At 35.4% G+C, this 23,490-nt stretch overlaps 1 protein-coding gene across 5 annotated transcripts in view; it reads right to left on the bottom strand.

The window, feature by feature from the left end:
- The window catches only part of LOC112914739 (BEN domain-containing protein 5), a 1,350,915-nt gene that overhangs the window by 654,051 nt on the left and 673,374 nt on the right, over positions 1-23,490 (bottom strand). For all 5 annotated transcript variants that reach the window (XM_072724031.1, XM_072724033.1, XM_072724032.1 and 2 more), the window contains exon 4: positions 21,833-21,927. In XM_072724031.1, the coding sequence (XP_072580132.1) occupies positions 21,833-21,927 (95 nt within the window). The remainder of the gene's footprint in view (positions 1-21,832; positions 21,928-23,490) is intronic.

The raw sequence follows: 23,490 nt of genomic DNA, 5'->3' as shown, positions 1-23,490 counted from the left end.
GAGGGTTGGGGATAGGCTGAAAGGCTCTGGAAAACTAGCCAAGCCTGGCCATGCCAAAGGGTAAAATCTAAGCTAAAACAGAGTGGGTAGGGAAAAGGGATGTCAGTTGTGCACTGGGTGATTCACCTACCTTCTCTCACATAATCCTCAAAATTTCACCAAAAGCTGGACATAATTATCTTTTACTGATGTAGAAATTGAAGCACAGAGGCATTAAGCAACTTGTCCAGAGCCATATAGATACCAGATAAAGCCTGTGTTTACACATGTATCTTTCTTCAGCCCCTTCCAGTCACAGGACTGAAGCTACCGTGCTACATGCTCAGTTTAGGAGTCTGGCTCTGGCCTGAGGGGACACCCAAGTTCCAGACGTGGTTATGTCCACCTTGCTACATGTCTCTAGGGGAATAGTTTCTCCTCGTTGAGCCTCATTTTTATCACTGTTCATTGAGAGTTAGGACTAGATGATCTTTAAGGTCTCTTCGTACTCTGAAATTCTATGATATCTATTAAGAATTTTATAGATGCTACTTTCTTCTCTCCTCTCCCTTTCCCCCACCATCCCTCTACACACACCCACATGCCTTCTCAAGAAGCAGTGTTTAAAGAATCTTTTTATACTATCCAGTTTGGAAAGAGAAGTTTGACAAAGGATACAGTCCCTAGGGACTTTATCACTGTTGATTCACTCAGAACTGCATACCTGCCCCTTCCCCCTCCCCCTGAATTTAATGTCTTATCTTCTTTGTTTTTGTCAGGGAAACCTACCTTTCACTCAGCAAAAGAGAGCTGCCTTTATCTCACACGATTCGCTCTTTTAAAAACTCTATCTTGGGGTTTCAGTTGCATTAGAGAACTCTATTCAGCATGTAACTGGAGGAAATATAATGGAAATATTGAAATAAAAATAATATTCTCCCCAATATATTCATTTTAATTGTTCCTTTTCTTCTTACCAGAGTGAGTGGGAGGTAATCCCTTCTATTTCAGTTATATCTTCTTTAAATGACTGGGGTTTTATAATGTGCTGTTTTGTGAGTAGAGATTTCCCTTTTTTTTCCTAATTCCTTTATGTTAAACCACATCGGGGTTCAAGTTAAATCATTATATTGTTTCTGATATACTTGATCATAAGCCAAAGAACAGTAAGTGTTCTGCTTATGATCCAAGTATCCTTATTAAGTTCTTATATCAAATAAAGACTTCTGGGATGTGTTGAAAATACAGACCTAACAACAAAAGCAAGCTTTCATGGAAAAGCATTAAGTGCTAGAGATGATAAAGGATTTTTATGAAAAAAGAGAGAATTGAACCAATAATTCTTATAGCTACAATATTTTGAGGGGTCACGTAGATTTAATTCTCACAACAACATTTTAAGATGGGTATTAGTAGTTCCATTTCATAGAGCCTCTGAGGAAGCAGAGGCTCAGAAAAGTTACATAAATTCCTTTATCACCTAACAAAGTAGACTGGTGGAACCTAGTTTTTAGAAAGTGGTTCCAGAGAGAGGAATCAAGAAGCAAAGGGGCATTGCTGGAGAAAGAGTTGGCCCTCTTTAAAATCTTTTATGATACTTAAGTTTAATAACTGCTTTAAGAGACTGTCAGCAGCCTGAATTCTAAGACTAGACCCCATTCCATATTATTTTGCCTGGCACCTCCTGGAAGGGACAGGAGATGGTGGCTGCCATGCTATGGGGTTTGATACAAGCTGCTACCAAGCAACATCTGTCTCAGGCCAACAGAAATCTTACTCTGGAAAGGGAGGAAAATGTAGTACCTCAACAGTATTACTAGTCCTGACTCTCGTGCAAAAGAGGCACATATGTGCAGTTATGCACACATACACACACATTATGCACCCATTCATACATATATATGGTATACATATGTGGTATACATATGCCATGCATAACATAAATCCAGACATAAACCAACACATACCATATACAACACACAACACACACACACATGCACATACTACATGGGAGAACAAAATAATAGAAATCAAAAATAGCTTGACTTCATATATTGCTGGTGGGAATGTAAAATGGTATAGTGACTTTGGAAAACAGTCTGCCAATTTATTAAAAAGCTAAACAGTTACCATAAAACACAGTGATTCCACTCAAGTTATATACCCTAGAGAAATGAAAAGATTTGTCTACACAAAAGGTTTTACACAATAATCATAGCAGTATTATTCATAATACCAAAATTTCCAAAACACAGAAATAACCTAAATGTTCATCAACCAATAAATGACTAAATAAAATACATTATATCCATATACTGGAATGTTATTCAGCCATGAAAAAGTACTGATACATGATACAATATGGATGAACTTTGAAGACATTATATTAAGTGACAGAAGCCAATCCAAAAAAAACACATATTGTATACTCATATTTATATGAAATGTTAGAACACAGTACAGCCTAGAGCTGCAGAATTGGTGAAAGAAGAGTGGCAGCTAATGGGTACAAGTTTTTATTCAGGGAGTGATGAAGTATTCTAAAATTGATCACAGTGATGGTTATACAACTCAAAATATACTAAAAACCACTGAATTGTACACTTTAAATAAATAAGTAAACTGTATGGTATGTGAACTGCATCTTAATAAAGCTGTTATTAAAATAAAATGACCAGATCCAGATCTAGCTGGCACAAGACTATAAATCCTAATTCAAGGACTTTCCCCAACATTGATAATCTGAGCAGCCTTGGATTCAAGAAGAATATGATCTACAAAAAAAAGGCCTACAGGAAGTCAGAGAAACTATTGTAATATATTTATTTTGTTAATTATAAATAAATTTTAAGTAGTAAAAGCAATTATATTCATTTTTAAACACTTGGAAAATAACAAATAGAAACTAAAAAAAAAAAAAAAAAAAAAAAAAAAAGACAATATCCAGATATCCAGACAATACCCAGATAAGCTACTATGAATATTTTAGTATATATATAACATATATAAAATATTATTTTGTTTATGAATTTCAATGACTTCATCCTATGATATGCCAAATATATTTACCAATCTCTGCTGATGAGTATTTAGATAATTTATAATTTCTTCCATTATAACAAACACTTCCATGAACACCCTTAAAAACAAATATTTGGACATATCTCTATTTCTTTTGTAAATAATAAATATGAATCGTGAAATTCAGTAGAGCAGCAGCTAAGTGTCAGCTCATATCTTAACTTCATTAATCACAGTCCTTGGAAATCCGTGGTCTCTCTTCCTTATCCAATCACTTAATTATCCTAAAAGGTAAACACATGGCCCCAAATAAATCCAATCTGATCTAATTGTGATTTTTGTCAGTTAACATTAACTGAAAGGAAATTCAAGGTATTGATTCATAATCAAAAAAGGTTAGTAGAGGCCCAAAGAAATAAGCTAGGCCATGAATATGAATAACAACTGAGATTCAGAGGGCCAAGGAAATTATCCCAGATCACACATGTACTAACTAGCAGATCTAGATGCAAATTTGAGGTTCTATGATTCCAAAGTTATACAGATCTCACCAGACCTCACTGTTTCACATGCCAGACATTACTGCAAGGAATCTAATTTTTGGTGGGAGGCAAGATTTGTACAAATGAATGTAATTTAGATAAAGGAAAATGAGTGCCACAAAAATGATACAAACCTAAATGTTTTCTTAGTAAAATCAGAGAAATCTTAATGTATGTGATACATACTATTAAGGATTAATTAATTCAATCACTTAATAAAAATGCGAGTCACTATTTGTGGGGGTATAGGTGACTCTGCCAGCTACCTATCAAAATCCATGCTCTCTACTTCTTCCACAAATAGCCAGATATTTTAAAGTTACACAAAGCCATTAAACTATGATTTAGTTGGTAGAATTTGACTGAAAGTAATATGAGTCACTTCCAGGGCTGCTACTTGGAAGCTACCACATGGGATCTTCTACCTCTTTCCCCATCCAGCTGGCTGAAAAGGAAATGATGCATTACTAACTCTAGAAGCTAAGCACTGAAGATAACAGTCAGCCTGGGTCCCTGCATGACTATATGGTTAAGAGATGCCCTGGCCATTTATCCATGATGAAGAAAAAAACTTGTATTTGCTCAATCTATCAGACGTTTTATGGTCAATCTAATACAAAAGTTGGCCTACCCCAATACAGACACTGTGACATGATAAATAAACTTGCCATGAGCTCAAGCAATTTACAATTTTATAGGGGAAGGAAGTTAAATTCATATAAAAATATGACAGAGTATCTGATAGGAGAGAGCTCTGTGGGTATAGGAGTGCTTAATCTCACCTTAGTGATTACACTGATGGAAGTTTTCCCCAAAGAACTGGCATCTCAAATTGACGCCTGGTGCATATATAGGGATTATCTAGGAAAAGTAGGAGTGGGGAGGGAAAAAAGGAAGAATATTCCAAGCACAGAAGGAGAATGTGCCTGGAGTAAAATGTGAAGTATAAAAAAGGAAATAAGCAAACAAACAAATAAAAACCATTGGTGAGGAGGATTTCTATAAGTAATGAAAGAGGATGAGGTATTTTTTTGTAGAAGGAACAAATGCAGTGTATAAAAGGGTGGGCCACATTCCTCTTAAGTACATGAAAAGTCCAAGGTGGCTGATACATGGTAAGAGCTCAGAAGATGACATAGTTGAGTCCTTCTTAAACACACTGACTTGCTGGGGACATGGAGGACTTGGATGAGCAAGAGACCAGACTGAATAGAAATAAGGCTTTGTGCTGGATTATATGAAAAGGAAGGTCAATGGATACAGTAGGTTTAAGACTTCCTCACCCACACAGAAGATGACCGTTGGAAGAACAAGGCAGTCCCAGATTTAAGGGCGGGCCAGCACCAAGAAGCATTCTCAGAGCATCTGGTCAATCAGAAAGACCAGGAAGCTTTTAAAAGTCTCTTTTAGGGGATCCCTGGTTGGCTCAGAGTTTAGCGCCTGCCTTCAGTCCAGGGCATGATCCTGGAGGCCTGGGATGGAGTCCCACATGGGACTCCCTGTGTGGAGCCTACTTTTCCCTCTGCCTGTGTCTCTGCCTCTCTCTCTCTCTGTGTCTCTCATGAATAAATAAATAAAATCTTAAAAAAATAAAATAAAATAAAAGGCTCTTTAATTAAATTAACCTTTATTTATTGAGCACCTACTTTTTGCTAAATACAGTCTAGGTGCTGGAGATACAGAACTGAGTAAAACAAAACTAATGATAAAACTTCCAATCTAATGGATCTAGAAAGAGAAAGTTGAGTTTTCAGTAATTCAATATTAAATATTATTTAAAGCATCATATGTTATAGAGTGCTTTCACATCTTAAGATAAACATTTATAATTATAATAACGATTGGGTAGAAAGTAGTATTTTCTCTATTTTGTTGATAGGGAAGTAAAGCTCAATAATATGAAGCAATATAGTCAATAATAATTGCGACTATTTCTGGACACATTACCATGCCATTGCATGCTTCCTAGAGGTGATTCATCTATTTTCTAACAATCTTTCAAAACCATTCTGAAAAGTATGGCATTATTATACACATTTTGCATGAAAATGTCAGTGCCAGCAGAAAATTGAAGCTAAAATGTACTGGAAATAGTCCATTTGCCCCTCTGTAACCACTTTCCACCCTTCTCTATCCTTTGCTCTGCCCAAGGTGGCTGACTTCAATGGAGTGCATCAATTGTATCTGTATATCTGGCTTCTGTTTAGGTCTTCCAATAGGGAAGTCTAGCAAGCAATCAGAAACAAAAAGGAGAGGGTGGTTAGAGTATACTTGTCCTGGTACCCCATCCTGAGAACTTATCTAAGATTGACTGTGTCTCTTGATAGAAGGTCACCACAACTTTCAAAGCAACCCATTCTACACAATTCTCTCTTCCTAGGTTCCAGAAACCTCTCATTCCCCTAATGGTGGTGACCGTTCTGATATTACTAGTCCCAGGTTCTTGTACATCCTTTCTAGTTCTACACAATATCCATCCCTAATATAATGGCTCTTTATAAATAAACCTTCCTCAAATTACCCTAATGAAACATAGTCCTGTGAATATAAGAATCTACATGTCCTTATTCATTTTTTCAGCTTCTCAGACATTCAAGAGGTGCTGATGTCAATTTGAGATGTAAGCATTACTTCTCTATATGTAGCAAGTGTCAGTCCTAGCTGCTCGTGGCATTTCTCAGTACCTTCTGGCAACTCTCCTTGGGATCTACAGGAGGTCCAATTCCCTGAGGCCTGGGTCATGAGTCTTGATAAAGAGACCCACTCTGACCAGAGAATTAAAACCTTTTTAATTTTATTCACAGAGACTTCCTCCATGCATTTTTTCATAGTTTAAGTTTAAAATAAGTTTTATAAGAAATTTATCTGAATTTCTAGCCTAAGGCCATATAAAGCCCTTATCTGTAGCATTTTCCAAATTCCATGATACAAATACATGATGATTTCAAGCTGCAATGATTTAAAAATCAACTTACAAAATTGATGAAAAGTTAATAATCAGCTACTGCAAGCCAATAGGTGCAGCTAGCAAGCCACCTCCACAGGTGACTGATACGGTTAAATGTCTGTCTCATCTCAGAATTAGATTTTTGGACACAACCTCTATTTCCAAATATGTCTCACTGTTCCACTCCCCAGTATCTCTAATGATCTCAATAATATTCTGGGAGAACAGAAGGATACTCCATTACACTATATCCATTTTATTATTAAAGATGAGGAAACAATGATGTGACCATTTTGAATCATATTACAAGTAAATTTGAATATCACTTAACAAAGTATTATTTTATTTTTAATAAATATTACTTTGTTTTTTCACAAATATAAAGTTATAAAATTTCTAAAAATACTTTAAAAACTCTAAAGAAACAAAAATCTACCATAATCATACCTTCCAAAGATATCAGTTAACAGTATTATATGTGTGCATATTTGACATACAGGTAAGTTTCACACTATTATTACAATTATATACAGTATTCTACTCTGTTTTTTATTTTATACAGAATCAGCATTTTCCAGAGCTATTACAAATCCCTGGAAACTATTTTATTTTTTAAAATTTAATTATTTTAGATAAAGAAAGAGAACAGGAGCATGAGTGAAGAGCACAGGGGGAAGAAGAGGGAGAGAATTCCAAGCAGATGTCATGCTGAGATCAAAGCCAGACTTAGGGTTCAGTCTCAAGAACCTGAGATCATAACTTGAGCTGAAACCAAGAGCCAGATGCTCAACCAACTGAGCCACTCAGGTATCCTTGAAAACTATTTTTAATATCCATATAATATTGCATCAGGTTGACTCATTATAATTTACTAATACTGGTTTTTCACATTTAGGTTGATTTGAGTTGCTGTTGTTATCCATCACCCTATAATGAACACCTTTGAATATAGAGATTTTACTATAATATGAATCTTTTCTGATTGTTTAAATCTCAAAACAGATTGACAGAGCTAGAACTCAGATTTTTAGATTCCTATTCTTGATCTCTTTCTACTTTCCACTCTTAAAATTCTAAACTGCATGGACACTTTAATATAATGCCATTTTAAGTTTCCATGTAAATGTTCAGGTTTTCTTAGTGATTCCTAACCCATGGTCAAAGCAAGCACTTTGAAACTTAACCTCAATCAAACATAGCTCTCAGTACTATTATTTTATAAGAAAACATTCAAGGATAATTGGTAATAGCATTAAAATTAATGATAAAACTAATTAGAGTATTAGTGGACAAAGCCAATTTGTTTTTGTGGCCTTTGGTTTCATCTTCCCAAAGATAATACACAGTCTTTGTTCTGTCCTTAAAGTTATCTCCCTGAGCCTTCATTTCTGCCTCTTCATTCAGGAGTTAGGTCATCAATTTGTCTTGGTGTTCTCAGGAAATTCCCAATTTAAAATTAAAGTCTACATTCCTACATCCCAGGAAACCCCACAGTTCCAGACAAACTGGGATGATTGGTCACCCTATCAGTCAGGAGTGGTTATTAAAACCTGACTACACTAAATCAGCCCTAAAAGATATATTCATGGAGGCTCTTTACATGGAAAGGAAAGACCATAGGTGAGAATATGAAAAATAGAAAACACAAAAGTGGTAAAAATAAGTATTTTTGCAAAAAAGCATTCAAGATATTTATAAAATAAAAGGATATAAAATATGACACCATATACCTTAAACTGAGGGCCTGAGGGAGAGAAAGTAAAAAATGGATTAAAACTTGAGTGACCATCAATTTAATAAAGACTGCTACATACAGAAGATGTTATATACAAATATAATGGTAACCACAAATCAAAAATCAGTTTTAGATATGCAAAGAACAAAAGTAAAGGAATCCAAGCATATTACTAAAGAAACCCAACAAATCATGAAGGAGAACAAGATAAGAAAAGATCAGAGAAAATCTTAGAAACAACCACAAAACAAGTAACAAAATGGAAATAAATATATATTTATCAGTAATTACTTTGAACATAAATGAACTAAATGCTCCAATCAAAAGACATAGGGTGACAAAGTGGATAAAAAAAAAAAAAAAGACTCATCTATATACTGCCTACAAGATACTCATTTCAGACTGAAAGAAAGCTGAAGATTGAAAGTGAAAGGATGGAGAAATATTTATCATGTAAATCAATATGAAATGAAAGCTAGGATAACAATACTCATATTGGACAAAATAGACCTTAAAATAAAGACTGTAAAAAAAGACAATGAAGGACACTATGTAACAGTAAAGGTGTCAATTCATCAAGAGGATATAATAATCACAAATATTTATGCACTCAACATGAGAACACCCAAATACATAAAACAGTTAAGAAACATAAAGGAACTAATCTACAGTAATACAATAAATAGTAGGGGACTTTAACACCCCAGTTACATCAACGGACAGATCATCCAAACAGAATATCAACAAGGACATAATGGCTTTGATACATTGAACCAGATGGATTTAACAGACAAATTCAGAATATCCCATCCTAACACAACAGAATACATGTTCTTTTCAAGGGGACATGGGACATTCTCCAAAATAGATCACATATTAGGCTACAAAACAAGTCTCAACAAATTAAAAAAAAATCTAAGTCATATTATGCATCTTTCCTAACCATAATGCTATGAAACTAGAAATCAAACACAAGAAAAAATCTAGAAAAAGCACAAATACATGAAGGTTAAATAACATGCTACTAAGTAATAAATGGGTCAACCAAGAAATTAGAGAGGAGATAAAAAATTACATATGAACAAAAATGAGAATAAAAATATTAGGGTTCAAAACTTGGGGATGAAGCAAAAGTGGTCTAGGCAAGTATAAAGCAACATAGGCCTACCTCAAGAAGCAAGAAAAATCTCAAATCTCAAATAAGCAACTTAACCTTACACCTAAAGGAGCTAGAAAAAAAAGAACAAATGAAACCAAAGCCTAGTAAAAGGAAGGAAATCCAAATCTAGCAAAAGGAAGGAAATAATAAAGAGTAGTCCAGAAGTAAGTAATATAGACATTTAAAAAAACAATCATTAAAACAGATCAATGAAACCAGGAGCTAAGTGTTTGAAAAGACCAACAAAACTGATAAACCTCTAGCCAGACTTATAGAAAAGAGGACCCAAAGAAATAAATTCACTAATGAAAGAGGGGAATGACAACCAACACCACAGAAATACAAACAATTGTAACAAAATACTATGAAAATCTATATGCCAATAATTGGACAATTTAGAAGAAATAGATAAATTACTAGAAACATATAACCCATCAAAACTAAAGCACAAAGAAAATAAAAATTTAAGCAGATCAATTGCCAGCAATGAAATTTAATAAGTAATCAAAAAACTCCCAAAAAACAAAAGTCCAGGATGAGATAGCTTCACAGGTGAATTCTACCAAATATTTAAAGAAGAGTTAACACCTGTTCTTCACAAACTATTCCAAAATATATGAGGAAGGAAAACTTACAAATTCATTCTAAGGGGCCAATATCTCTCTGGTACCAAAACCAGACAAATATACCACAAAAAAAGAGAACTACAGGCTAATATCTCTCATGAATATACATGAAAAAGGTCTCAACAAAACACTGGCAAACCTAATCCAACAACACATTAAAAAAATCATAAACCACAGTCAAATGGGATTTATTATCAGATGGGATGCAATATTGGCAAAACAATGTGATGTACCATATCGGTAAGAGAAAGGGTAAAAACCATAAGATCATTTCAATAGATGCAGAAAAAGCATTCAACAAAATACCATATATCCATTCATGATAAAAAAAAAAGGAACCTCTGCAAAGTAGGTCTAGAGGAAACATACCTCAACATAATAAAGGCCATTTATGAAAAACCCATAGCCAGTATCATGCTCAATGGTGAAAAACAGAGCTTTTCTCCTAAGGTCAGGAACAAGACAAGGCTGTCCACTCTCATCACTTTTATTCAACATAATGCCAGAAGTCCTTGCTACTTGAGCACTGGGGTGGCTCAGTGGTTGAACATCTGCCTTTGGCTTGGGTTGTGATCCCAGAATCCTGGGATCGAATCTCTTATCAGGCTCCTCTTATGGAGTCTGCTTCTCCCTCTGCCTGTGTCTCTGCCTTTCTCTCTGTGTGTCTTTAATGAATAAATAAAATCTTAAAAGAAAATAAGTCCTTGCTACAGCATTAGACAACATAAAGAAATAAAAGGCATCTAAACTGGTAATGAAGAACTAAAACTTCCACTATTTGCAGATCACATGATATTCTATATAGAAAACCTGAAAGACTTCACCAAAAAACTACCAGAATTGATAAATGAATTCAGAAGAGTTGCAGGATTCAAAATCAATGGACAGAAATCTTTTGCATTTCCATACTAATAATGAAGCAGTAGAAAGTGAAATTAAGAAAACAACCTCATTTACAATTGCACCAAAAACAATAAAATACCCAGGAATAAATTTAACCAAAGAAGTGCTCTGTTTGTTTCAGTACTCTGAAAACTATAAAACATGGAGGAAAGAAATTCAAGATAACACAAAGAAATGGAAAGACATTACATGTTCATGTGTCAGAAGAAAAAAATATTATTAAAATGCCTATGACATGTAAAAGAAAGTTAGACCACTTTCTCAAACCATACACAAAAATAAACTAAACATAAATTAAATATCTAAATTTGCAATGTGAAACCATAAAAGTCCTAGAAGAGAGCACAGGCAATACTTTCTGACATTGGCTGTAGCAACATTTTTCTAGATGTTTTCTGAGGCATAGGGAGTGTATTATTTGAGGTTGATTAATGGTAGCTATTATTGGCACCATCCAAAGGCAAGAGGTAAGATTTGAATTTAGGTTTGACTATTTAACCACAAAGCCAATGCTTTTTTCCAGCACCAGGCTGTTGGATTTCAGCCCCTTTACCTGGGGTAAAAGTAAAGGGAGGCAGTGTGGCAGCACAGAAGAAAGCAATAAGCTTGCCAGTCAGTCCCATGTGGACTTCAGGCTCTGCTCTGCCCTTGCTTGCTGTATGATCTTGAGTGAGTCACATATCCTCCTCATGACAAACACAACAGGGCCAGGTTAAATTCAGATTTTTCCAGTCCAAAGCTTAAGCTATTAATCACTACTATACTCTAATAGGAAAAATGATTAAGGTTAAAATAAGCAAATCTACATTCAAATACCAGCTCTGCCACGTTCTATCTTTCCTAAACTATTAGGGCAAGTTACTTCCACAACCTGAGCCTTGGTATGCTCATCTGTAAAATTGGGAAAGTGACAGATACTCTTCCCAGGTTCCAAGAGAATCAAAGCACTTAGTATAAAGTCTGAAAGCTATTTATGGCAGAAAGATGCACATTAATCTTGAATTAAATTGAACTCAACTCTATACAAAAAGACTGGAATCATATAATATTTTAGGCCATAGCCTGAATATGAAGGGATTTTAGAAATCACCACCTTTGGGTCCATTAACCAGCAAATTCTCTTCGCTTCTTACCTATTTTCTCATTTGTCTCACCATCCCATGACTGGGATTGTAGCATAGATTCCTTCTCTCTTCCTTTTTGTGCTTCCTTCAATTTGAGTTTTGATGTTAAAACAATTATAATAGCTATCATACTTAACCAGTATGGCCTATCATTTGATTGGGAACACTGACAGTGATATGGATGGTCCACCCTCCCTCCCAGTGCGAGAATCCTCACCATTTTCTCCCTGACAGGTGACTATCCTCTTTCTACTGAGGCAGGTCCAGAACTCACCACATGCAGAGAGCCTCCCGCTGCTGGATGGGTTCTATCGGTAGGACACACTGTATAAAACTAAAAGAAATTGTTAGAAATTGTTATCAAGCTCAAAGTTTTCAACTTGTATTTGAAGGCAATGTGGCACAATGAGGAAAGTGATAGGTAGACAAGTCATTCCCATGTGGGCTCCAGGCTTTGTTATGCACTCACTTGCTGTATGATTTGTGACAAGTCATATATCTTCTTGAAGTTTCTATTTCCCCATCTGAAAGACTGTGGATAATAATCTCTATTTTATACAGAGTGGTGAGGGATATCAGTCTACCTGTTTTTTAAAATAAAATTTGATTCAGATAACTGATAAGTGAAGGAGACAAAAGCACATTTGCTCTGGTGGAAATAAGAGAAAACGGTCTGCATTTTAACTGAGTTTTCTCCTTGCCCTATGTAAGGACTCTACAGGCAGCACAGGGTGAAAATCATCTAGAGTGAACAACCTTGCTGTGCTCTGTGTGAAGAAATGGTAGCACAGAGAGGTTAAATGAGCTACTAGAAGACTCAAAGATGGAATACAGACTTAGGTCCATGTTACTCCCACCCCACTGCCCTAAACCTAGTTCCACATTTCCTCAGGTTACATTATTCATTCTAGGATATGATTTTTTTTTTTTTTTTAGTTTTTCCTTTTGTTACACATTTGAAAAGACTCTCCCCCCATGTTTTCCTCCCAACCCTCATTCAGTCTCTGGGAATCTTCAGATTCTTCTGCACTTGTTGACATTCTTCAAAATGCTCTTATATTTTGGGGGCTTTTTTGTGAGGAGCGGGTTAAGTAATATGGTTTGAACTTTTTGCTTTGAGATGATTATAGATTCTCATGGATTTTCGAAAATATTACAGAGAGCTCTTGTGTACACTTCACCTAGGCTTCGGCAAAGGTTGCATCTTGGGATGCCTGGGTGGCTCAGCGGTTGAGCGTCTGCCTTTGGGCTCAGGGCATGATCCCGTGGTCTCGAGATCAAGTCCCACATCGGGCTCCCTGCATGGGGCCTGCTTCTCCCTCTGCCTCTGTCTGTTTCTCTCTCTCTCATGAATAAATAAATAAAATCTTTTTAGAAAAAGGTTGAACCTTACATAATTATAGTAATGAATAACAATTTCAAAACCAGGACATTTACATCAGTATACCATGTGTGCATAGTTCTATGCCATTTTATTACATGTAATCACTATCACAATCAAGATATAAGAACTACACCATCACCACAATGATCTCTCAGATGCTATCCCTTATGATCACACCCACTCCACTCACCCTTACCATCCTATATTATATATACATAACTTATTACAGTCAATTGGTGTTGACATTTACCATTTTGAGATAAGTACAAAAACTACCTCTCTTTAAATCCTTTTACCTTTCCACATATGCTTATGTTAAATATTTCCTCCACATATTGAAAACTGCATCAATGTTGTAATCATTGCTTCAACATCACATGTAATTTTTTTAAGATTATTTATTTATTCATGAGCGACACAAAGAGGAAGAGAGAGGCATAGACACAGGCAGAGGGAGAAGCAGGCTCTCTGCAGGGAGCCCGATGTGGGACTCGATCCTGGGACTCCAGGATCACTTTCTGAACTGAAGGCAGACGCTCAACCGCTGAACCACCCTGGCATTCCAACATCACATATAATTTAGAAAGCAGAGATAAAAGAGTTTACTGTATTTACCTGTATTTTTACTCTTTGTATTATTTCTTTCTTTTTGACATTTCAAAAGTCTTTATCATTTTTCTTCTGTTTTAAGAACTTCCTTTTCCCATTCTTTTAGGGGAGGTCTTCTGTTGACAAATACTCTTTTTCCTTTTGATGAAGTTTTTCCTTCATCAAAATGTTTTAATCCTTGAAAGATATTTTTGCTAGATATTGGATACTGAGTTTACAGTTCTTTTCTTTCAGTATTGAAGAACAGTGTGTCACTTTTATTTGGTCTCTATAGTTTCTGATGTGAAATCTGTTATGTTCAAATTTATTTTCCTCTATAGGTAAGGTGTTATTTTCTCTCACTGCTTTCAAGATTCTTTCCTTAGTTTGAGTGTAATGTTTCTTGGCATGGATTTCCCTCATTTTTTTCTGTTTTGGGTTCACTCACTCTCTTGAATCTCTAGGTTTATGTCTTTTGCCAAATTTGAGAAGATTTTAGCCATTTCAAACAATTTTTTCACCTCTCCTTCTGGAATTCTAATCACATGAATGTTAGATTTTTGGTTCCACAGGTCCCTGAGGTTCTGTTCATTCTTCTTTTTAGTCTATTTTTTTCTCTATTGTTAGATCTAGTAACTTCTATTGTTCTATACTCAGGTTCATTCATTCTTTTCTTTGCCCCCTGCCCTGTTACTGATCCCATCCTCAAGCAGTAAAAGTCCAGATTCCTCATGTGGTCTGACATCTTGGAGAAGAAGGAAGTATTCATTACTGACTAGTAGGAATGAAATTCCCAGTTCCCTACCTTTCTCTGACACCACCTGGTAGAGGGTTGGAGGAAAGATGGAAGTCTAGACTCACCAGTCCTCCCTTGGTGAGGGTGGAAACGGGCAGGTTTTTGTTTTGTTTTGTTTTGTTTTTACCATGGTGTTTGGCTAGATTGGACAATTACTGTCTTAAAGTTTTCTGTCCTACTAGGCCAACCCCTCCCCTCCCCCACCTTTTTTTTTTTTTTGTCATTTGTTTAACAAGGATAGGCTTTGGGAAGACATTTTTTTATCTGTGCCCATTGGCATTTCTATGTTTCTGGTTTCTCAAGCATCCATTCTAGCATATATGAAGCAAAAATCAAACCTAGGGAACTCACCACTATATCATTTCTCAGGTCTTAAGGAACAGCCAATCTTCCCTCTTCTCTCCACTTTTCAGGTTTTCTATGTTTGTTCCATAAGTAATGTATGTGGTTTTTAGTTCTACTTAGCGGGAGAAATAGGGAAGAGTGCATCTACTCCATCCTTTCCCAGAATGTCTGTAATGTCTTACCTTTTCTTTTTAATGCATTTATTTTTTTTTGGAAACTCAGTTTTGACACTACAGTAATGCCAATATTCTTAAGACACAAGCTCAAATGAGAACAAGGAAAAAAAAAAAGAAAAGGACCATCTTTCATCTCCTAAACTAGTGGTTTTTTTTTCAATGACAATTCTGAATGCTGTCCATATTGCAGTAAAACTAAGACACTGACCAAGAGTCTTAGTGCAATATAAGTTGGTGCAATTTTAAATTGGTGCAATATATTTTGAGAGCATGCATAGCAGAAGCTTATAGTGATTAATCCTGTAATCTCTTATAGGAATTGATTCTAAAAAATAATTTGACAAATTATCTATTTATCCAATATCATCTACTTTTGAAAAAATATATTAAAAAATTAAAAGCTCACCAACAGAGAGATGATGGAGTAAATATATAAAAGCAGTAAACAATTCTTCAACTAGGGTATAATGAACGCTAGGAGAAAACATGAGAACTTGCTTTGATACAACATTAAATGAAAAGAACAGAATATAAGAGGGTATTTGTATTTGCTGGTGTGTGAAAATGTGCTCATGGAAACAACTAAAAAAGAATATGTAAAATTAAAAACAGTTGTCAGGCTCAGCACAATGATAATGAATTAATTCATTCATTTAATAAATATTTATTGAGTATGTTCTATATACCAAGCACAGTTTGAGGTGCTAAGGATACACAAATGAATACAAAAATGACGAAAATCCCTATTCCTGCGGCTTACTTTCTAATAGATAGAGAAACAAGTAATAAAATAAATAATATATTACAGTTTGCTGGATGGTAATAAGTGCTATACATAAAAATAAAGCAGGAAGATTAGGTATATGGGGGGCCAAGGGATATGATTTAATTTTAAATGTATGACTTTTTACTTTTAAATATTAATCCATGAATTTATAAGTTTTCAAACAAAATATTATTTTTGTAACAGTTTCTTTTTTCACAAGATCAATCATCATTACATTAAGAATAATATAGAGCCATTGCTATTTGTACATAACTATCACTACACTAAATTCAAAAGGGTATTTATTATAACTGCTTGTTTACTTGTTATACTTGTATCTTAGCCAAACTTTTGAAAGAACCATCTATATTTATAGTCTCCATTTCTTTACATTTTCTTCATCCCCAAACTCACTCATTATCTTATATACCTGGCTTGAACTCCTGCCATGCCACTAAAATGGCACTCAACAAAGTCCCTGATGACCTCTACATCACTTCAAGTGTTGAGCATTTTAATACTTTAATTATCAAGTAGCAGGTGGCAGTATTAGTCACTCCCTCTTTTTTAGAAAAGCCCTCTCTTCTTGGTTACATGATGCCATACTATCTTGGTTTTCTTGTAACGCTCTGTCCAATTCCTCTCATTCTCTTTTGTGAGATTCTCATCATCTACCCAACTTTTAAACTGAGGAATTTCTCAGAGCTCTGTCCTAATCCTCTCTCTCCAATTCATACAACCTCTCTGAGAGACTACATCTGCCCTCACTATTCTGGTGATAACTCTTGAATCCGTACCTCCAAATACCTCTCTTCAGTCACACCTCACTGCCTACTTGAATCTCCACTTGGATATCTCTCAGGCACATCTAGCTGTATGTTTTCAAGGCCAAGTTCATCATCTCCTCTTTCCAACCAACTCTGCCAGAACTCTTTTCTCTTATATTATAACCCTTGTCTTCAGTAAGTGGCACCACCATCCCTTCTGTTGTGTATGCCAGACAACCTTGGGGTCATCTGGAACTCCTACCTCTCTTTTACCCTCCACATCTACTCAATTAAAGGTTAAATTGATTCAATCTTCTGTTAACCCTCGAATCTATCCACTTGTTTTCATCATTACTGTTACCAATCTAACTCATCATCAGCTGTAGCCTAAGGTATTGCAAAAAACCTCTAAACAACTGTCCTCCTTCTAAGATATTTTCTATTAAGCATTAAGACTGATCTTTCTAAACTGCCATTCTGATCATGTCCTGCTTGATTTCTTCACAGTGCCTTTAGAATCAAATCCAGCTCTTTACCTTGGCTTACAAAGCTCTCTTCAATCTTACTTCTACCTACCTCTCTAGCCACTTTCTCTTTAGAATTTCATGTTCCAATCATATTGGCCTTTGCTCATCAAAAAATGTAATGTTCTTTCTCATCTCTAAGTCTTCAAACACATTTTATTACTTCACACATATCCCTACTTACTATGATTTCACATATTCATCTTTAAGTTCTCAGCATAAGTAACACACCTAGGGAAGGTCTCTTATCCTTGGAGCAGGTTAAATCCTAAATGCTGAATAGTTTCCACAGCATGCTGAATTCTCCCTGTTGTCACAGTTATCACACTTTACTATAGTTACACTTTTAATATCTAGCCCAGAAGACCATGAACTCTATAAGAACAGTAATCACACCTCTCTCTACTATGTTGTTCTGATACCTTGCATATATTTCCTGGTCTACTACAACTACTTGTAAGGATTTATTGACAGGGAGAAGGAGGGAGGGAAGAAGGAAGTAAGGATGAAGGGAAGGCAGGAAAGGAGGGAGAAAGAGAAGGCATAATGTTTACCCAGTCAGTCTTGAATGAGTCAGGGAAAAGTGAAAGAAATGGTTAGGGAATTTACTGAATTAATAAGCTATTTGAATCTTTTTAAAGTCATCCATTTCACATGTGTTTCTTAAAAACCGTAAAAAAGCGATTTTGAATTTTACAGTAAGGAAACTGGGGCTTATAAAGGAAATATCATAGCTCATCATGTTATATCTTCCATCTAGAATCCATTTCCTTAATTTTGTTCATGTCTCATTTCCTTGAGATCTAGCTGAGGTACCAAGTGCACCCCAAGATTCTCCTTTACTCTCCACAGCCCTGATCATATATAATTTTATTTCTCTTCTCTAATCTCAGAGCACACTTTATTAATTCCATAGTGGTTTTTAGCACAATGTTCCTTATATTGTACTTATTTCTGTTTGTGTTTCATTTCAACTTGTAGAAAATAAAATTTAAAAAATCCAGATCAGATTATTCATATTATCAGATTCATATTATCACCCCAAGACCTAGCATAAAGTTAGATGCTCAAAAGAATTGTATTAAATAGAAGCCACTTCTGAGATTTAGTCTAATATCCTCAATCTACTATAATGGACAAGTAATTAGAAAAGTTACTTCAGACCTACCAAACACCAAACAGCAGCACACAACTTCCTGCATATCTGTGTCCCCATCTCCCACATTCCTCATGCATAGAATATGGGAGGGAGTCCTGAGGTCTGGTTAATGCCACCACTTACTGCTTGCATAAATATTCTAGGCTTAGTTTAAATAAGAATATAGATTTTGGCTGCCTTATAATGCCAGTTCCCTGCACTGCCTATCACAAAGCAATTTTATTTAGCCTTGGACAATATTTAAAAATATTAATGAATTGTGGTTGCAAAAACTTGGGCCTTAACAACCAATACTTCTTAAGAAGTCTAACATGAAAACAAAATTAGAGTGAACTAAAACAGGCAGAAAGCTTCTGAATATTCCAACTTCTCCATTTTGCTGCTAGGTATTCTAACTTTTTCTCCTCAAGGCAGAATAATCTTGAGTAGTCAAAAGCACAATGGCTTTTTTTTTTTAAAAAGATTTTATTTATTCATGAGACACACACACACACACACACACACACACACAGAGAAGCAGAGACACAGGCAGTGAGAGAAGCAGGCTCCATGCAGGGAGCCCAACATGGGACTCGATCCTGGGTCTCCAGGATCACACCCTGGGCCTAAGGCAGGCGCTGAACCCCCAGCCACCCAGGGATCCCCATGCACAATGGCTTTTTAATTGCTTCTTTTGCTCGTCTGCTTTCTACACCTAGTTTGATTATTAAACCTATGCTAAGGCCTGTAGGCATCTTTACTTAGCATCAGTACGGTCCCCTATAACAGAAGCAAAAAAAGAATGTTTTATTTCACCTTGAAGGGGTGAAAGTGTCTTTTTCTAATCTGGTACATATTTCATAGGAAATTTAGAATTTTTAATATTTGTCATGAAGTAAGACTTCTTCCAAGGCCTGTTTGGGATATTAAAGGAAGTGAATCCCCTAGATAAGAAATGGATCAGAAACTTCTTTTGTTTGTTTGCCTTGATATTGGGGAAACCAAAATTAGGAAAACACTAAAGGAGATAGTCTAATACTGGGATCTATAATGTGTTTGTCAGTCTTGAGTAAGACTGTTGTCTAGAATCCTAGAATCCTAAATTATGATGGACCCCTCTGGGCCAATAAAATCTAATAATCTGAGAGCCAAACAGTCATATATTTTTTTTTGTTGCCCTAAGAGCATTTAGAATAACGACTATTGGAAGACAGGTTCTGATACAGGTAATTGATACAGAAATGGAAGAAAATCCTAAGCAGAAAACACCAAAAGGGCAGAAAGAATCTTCAGGACAAACCAGTAGCAAGAAGCATAACAATTATGGCATGTACAGATCAGTTAATAAAATTCCAAAAAGAAAATTGTCTTTGAGAACAGATCTTTTCTGTCATATACATACTGTATCTCCAATATCTAGAATAGTATGTGGCACATTAAGGTGATCAATAAAATCTTATAAGTAAACAATATCTTAGTCTGCCTTTAAGAAAGGGGACTATGAAGGAATGTGAGTAGCTCTGCATCCAAAATCCGGGGTCAGCAAAGTCAAAAAGGATGAGAGATGAGACATACCAACAACCTGATTTGCTCTGGCACCTCGTGTCTTATCAGCCTGATGAACTACAATAAACTGAATTCTGAGCATTTAAGCTCTTTCAGACCATTAGAGAAGCCCAATGACTGGATAATGGCCATGCTGAGAGCCTGCCAACATTGGATAAAAGCACTAACTTCATCCTCAGGTATTATAATATAAATGTAGGGACTCATTAATATTTCAAAATCTTGTCAAGAGCCCTGACAGGCCCCAAATGATAATCCATAAGAAACAAAACAAAACAAAATGAACTGATTAAGGCTTAAGATTTTAAAAGCATAAAAAAGAAGACTCCAGCATTAAACAACTGGGAAAAAGGGATGGTGATTATGGTTGCTGTGTAAGATCCCAACGTAGAGACTCATAAAAGAAGTGCAATGCTATTTTGAGGGCCCTCATTATCAGATCAACAGTGATGTCCTTTTGTTGGCAAGGTTTGAAGTACACATCTACACATACACCTATTAACAGAGAGATGTACTATATTTTTATCCACTGGGCTGAATTCAGAAACTCAAAACAAAGGCCTACCTCTTACCCAGATCCCATTGTCAAAAGGAGATCCAGGAATAGCAGTATAGGTGACTTGATGCAGCAAAGCAAAAAAATAAAACATAAAAAAATAGGCCCAGGAAGATATTTTTATTGTGTAATAAACAATTTTTATTATCATTGAATGCCTACACTTTTACAAACCTGAGCTTCTCAGCCCAGCATTTATAGAAAATTGCCAAGAATCGTTTGTAGATAAAAGCACAATTCAATATTTATGAATTGCTAGTTTTCTATAAATATAGACATTTGGAGATGATCTTTTCACTAGTCATTAAAATTTGAACAGGGATCAAAGCTAGAATAATATTAACAATTCCTCACATTTGTATAGTGTTTTACATAATGCTATTAATAATAGATGACATTTATTGAGCACTTAGCAAGTGCCAGGCACTTTACATGTGAATTCTCATAACAAATTCAGTTCAGTTCAACAAGCATTCAATTAATACCTACTGTGTGATAGATGAATAACACCGGTTTCTGTCTTTAAAAACTCTCATTTTGGTGCAATTAATGTTTGTTGAAAGAATAAATAAATGGTTGGATGAAAAATTAAGTGGTTTGGATGGTAGTATGGGGTAATATAAATAACACCAGCTCCTCCTCTAAGTATCTATGGTATTGAGAAAGTACTTACCCTCTCCTAGCCTCAATTTTTTCATCTGTAATATAGGAATATTTAAGTTCTCTCTTGTAAAACTGTTGTGATAATAATAACAGCAAATGTAAAATATATAAAAATAGGCTCTCAGTTAAGTGAGAGCAGTTATTATCATCATCACCACCATAATGCTATTTTAAGCAAGCCTATCAAACTCTCCTCACCCTCGCTACAGCAATGGGCAAATATAACTTTAACATCCACAAATCACATAAGATACCATGATAAAAAGGCCAACAGGACAGGAAGTTTACCAAGTAACAGACTGCACCTGACCTCTTAATGGAATGCTGGTTATTCCATATGTGGAACCATGTTCCCTATTTCAAAATTCTCACAGAGCCCTAAACCTAGATCCTGGATGATGGCCATCAAAAAACTCATCTTACTCCTCTCAGTGCCAGAAAGGCTCAGCCCTCGCCACCCAGCACATAAACTCTGAGACCTGGGTCAAATTCTCCAACCAGAAGTAGGTCCCTTTCCGGTCACTTACCATTTGGGTCTGCTGGTAGATTTCACCATAGGGGCCATCCCATCTCTATAAAGACTCTTGGTTTTACTGAAGTTAACAATGTTGAAAATGACTCTCTGAAAAAAAGGGAAAAGTTTATCAGAAGATTATGCTATGGAAGTTGTCACTTCCTGCTAATTAGGAATGGAAATGATAAGCAGGGTTAGAGGAAGCCATATGGACTAGTTGCCAAAAGTAAAGTGATAATAAATGGTGCCTGAAGAAATTCAATGTATTTGTGGCAGTTTAGTATAGTAGTCAAGAGCACAGACTCTGGAACCTGGAAGTCTGAGTTTTAATCCCACCCTACACTCTCAAGCTGTGTGACCTTGCCAAGCTACTAAACCTTACTATGTCTTAGTTTCCTCATTTAAAAAATGAGGATAATAACAGTACTTAGGATTACTGATGATAATTAAGTTAATATATGTACAGTGTTTGGAACCATGTTTTGTACATAGTTAATGCTACATAAGTTTTAGCTATTTTTATTAACTGTGCCCTTTCTCCAGGTTGACCTACAATTTACATGTAAATGAATAACAGTATTATCAGAGTAACAATATTGCATTTAAAGTTCAAAAAAGATAATAACTGAATGCTTGTTGAAGTTAAAAAAATTCTGCAACTATTCAAGCATCCCATATAACCTGGAGGATATATGCTCTCTTCTGCACCTTCTTTTGTTATCCTCTGCTGAGGGCAAGAGATACTGAGCTCAACCCTAATCTCAGCATAAATTTATAGAAGCATAGGTACATAGATAAGTCCCTTCCCCTTTCTGGGCCTCACCTTTAAAATGGGGGAGTGGAGTGGTCTACATGACTAAAATATTTCCAGAAGGACGGTATAATTAAAAGAGATCACCCTTTGTTTTAGTAAGCAATTTTATTTTAAGTGGAGAAGAGAGATGGGGCAAGAGAAGAGAACTGGGGTTAAAATACATGTAATGACCATTGAAATAGTCCAAAAGAGAGAGGATATGGTCTAGAACAAAGGTAGCAAAAATAGAGAAAAAGTGAAAACTTTCAAAAGGTTGCCATAGGTTAGTTTTTCTCTCCATAGGCAATGAAAGAAAGGGAAGCATCAAAATTCACATATTATTTCGTTGAGCAAATATTTATCATCTGATATATTATAAAATATCAAGTGCTAGGAATTTTATACATTTTTGTTAATTTTAAATATTCCCTTTAACTATACAAAATATTAACATCTCTATTTTACAGGTATGGAAACTGAGCTCAGAGAGATTAATTAACTTGTCCAAAGTCATGCAATCAATATATGGAAAGTTGATTTTTAAATCCAGAGAATAAAAAAAGATAAGTAAAATGTCCATGATCTCTACCCTTGAGTTACTCACTAAGGTTCCAAAATTCCATAACTCTAACCAAGCCTGTTTTGTAAAGTAAGGGCAAAAATAAATACAACGGTAATTTTTTAAGCCTTTAAAATTTTGTTTTCTTAAAAAAGAAAACCAAAACTATTTTCTCTGGACTCATATTTGGGACTACTATAAAATGCTTTGTTCTATGAAATAAGCTCTTAGGAATAACATGTTTTCCTTTCTCCTCAGAGACCCAGCTACTGACCCCATCACCTGGCATTTAAGTTGCAGACCTCTTTTCTGTCATTAA

Source organism: Vulpes vulpes, chromosome 10, assembly GCF_048418805.1.
Source record: "Vulpes vulpes isolate BD-2025 chromosome 10, VulVul3, whole genome shotgun sequence".
NCBI lineage: Eukaryota > Metazoa > Chordata > Mammalia > Carnivora > Canidae > Vulpes > Vulpes vulpes.
Note: the sequence above shows the minus strand (reverse complement) of the source record. Positions and strands in the feature narration are given on the sequence as shown.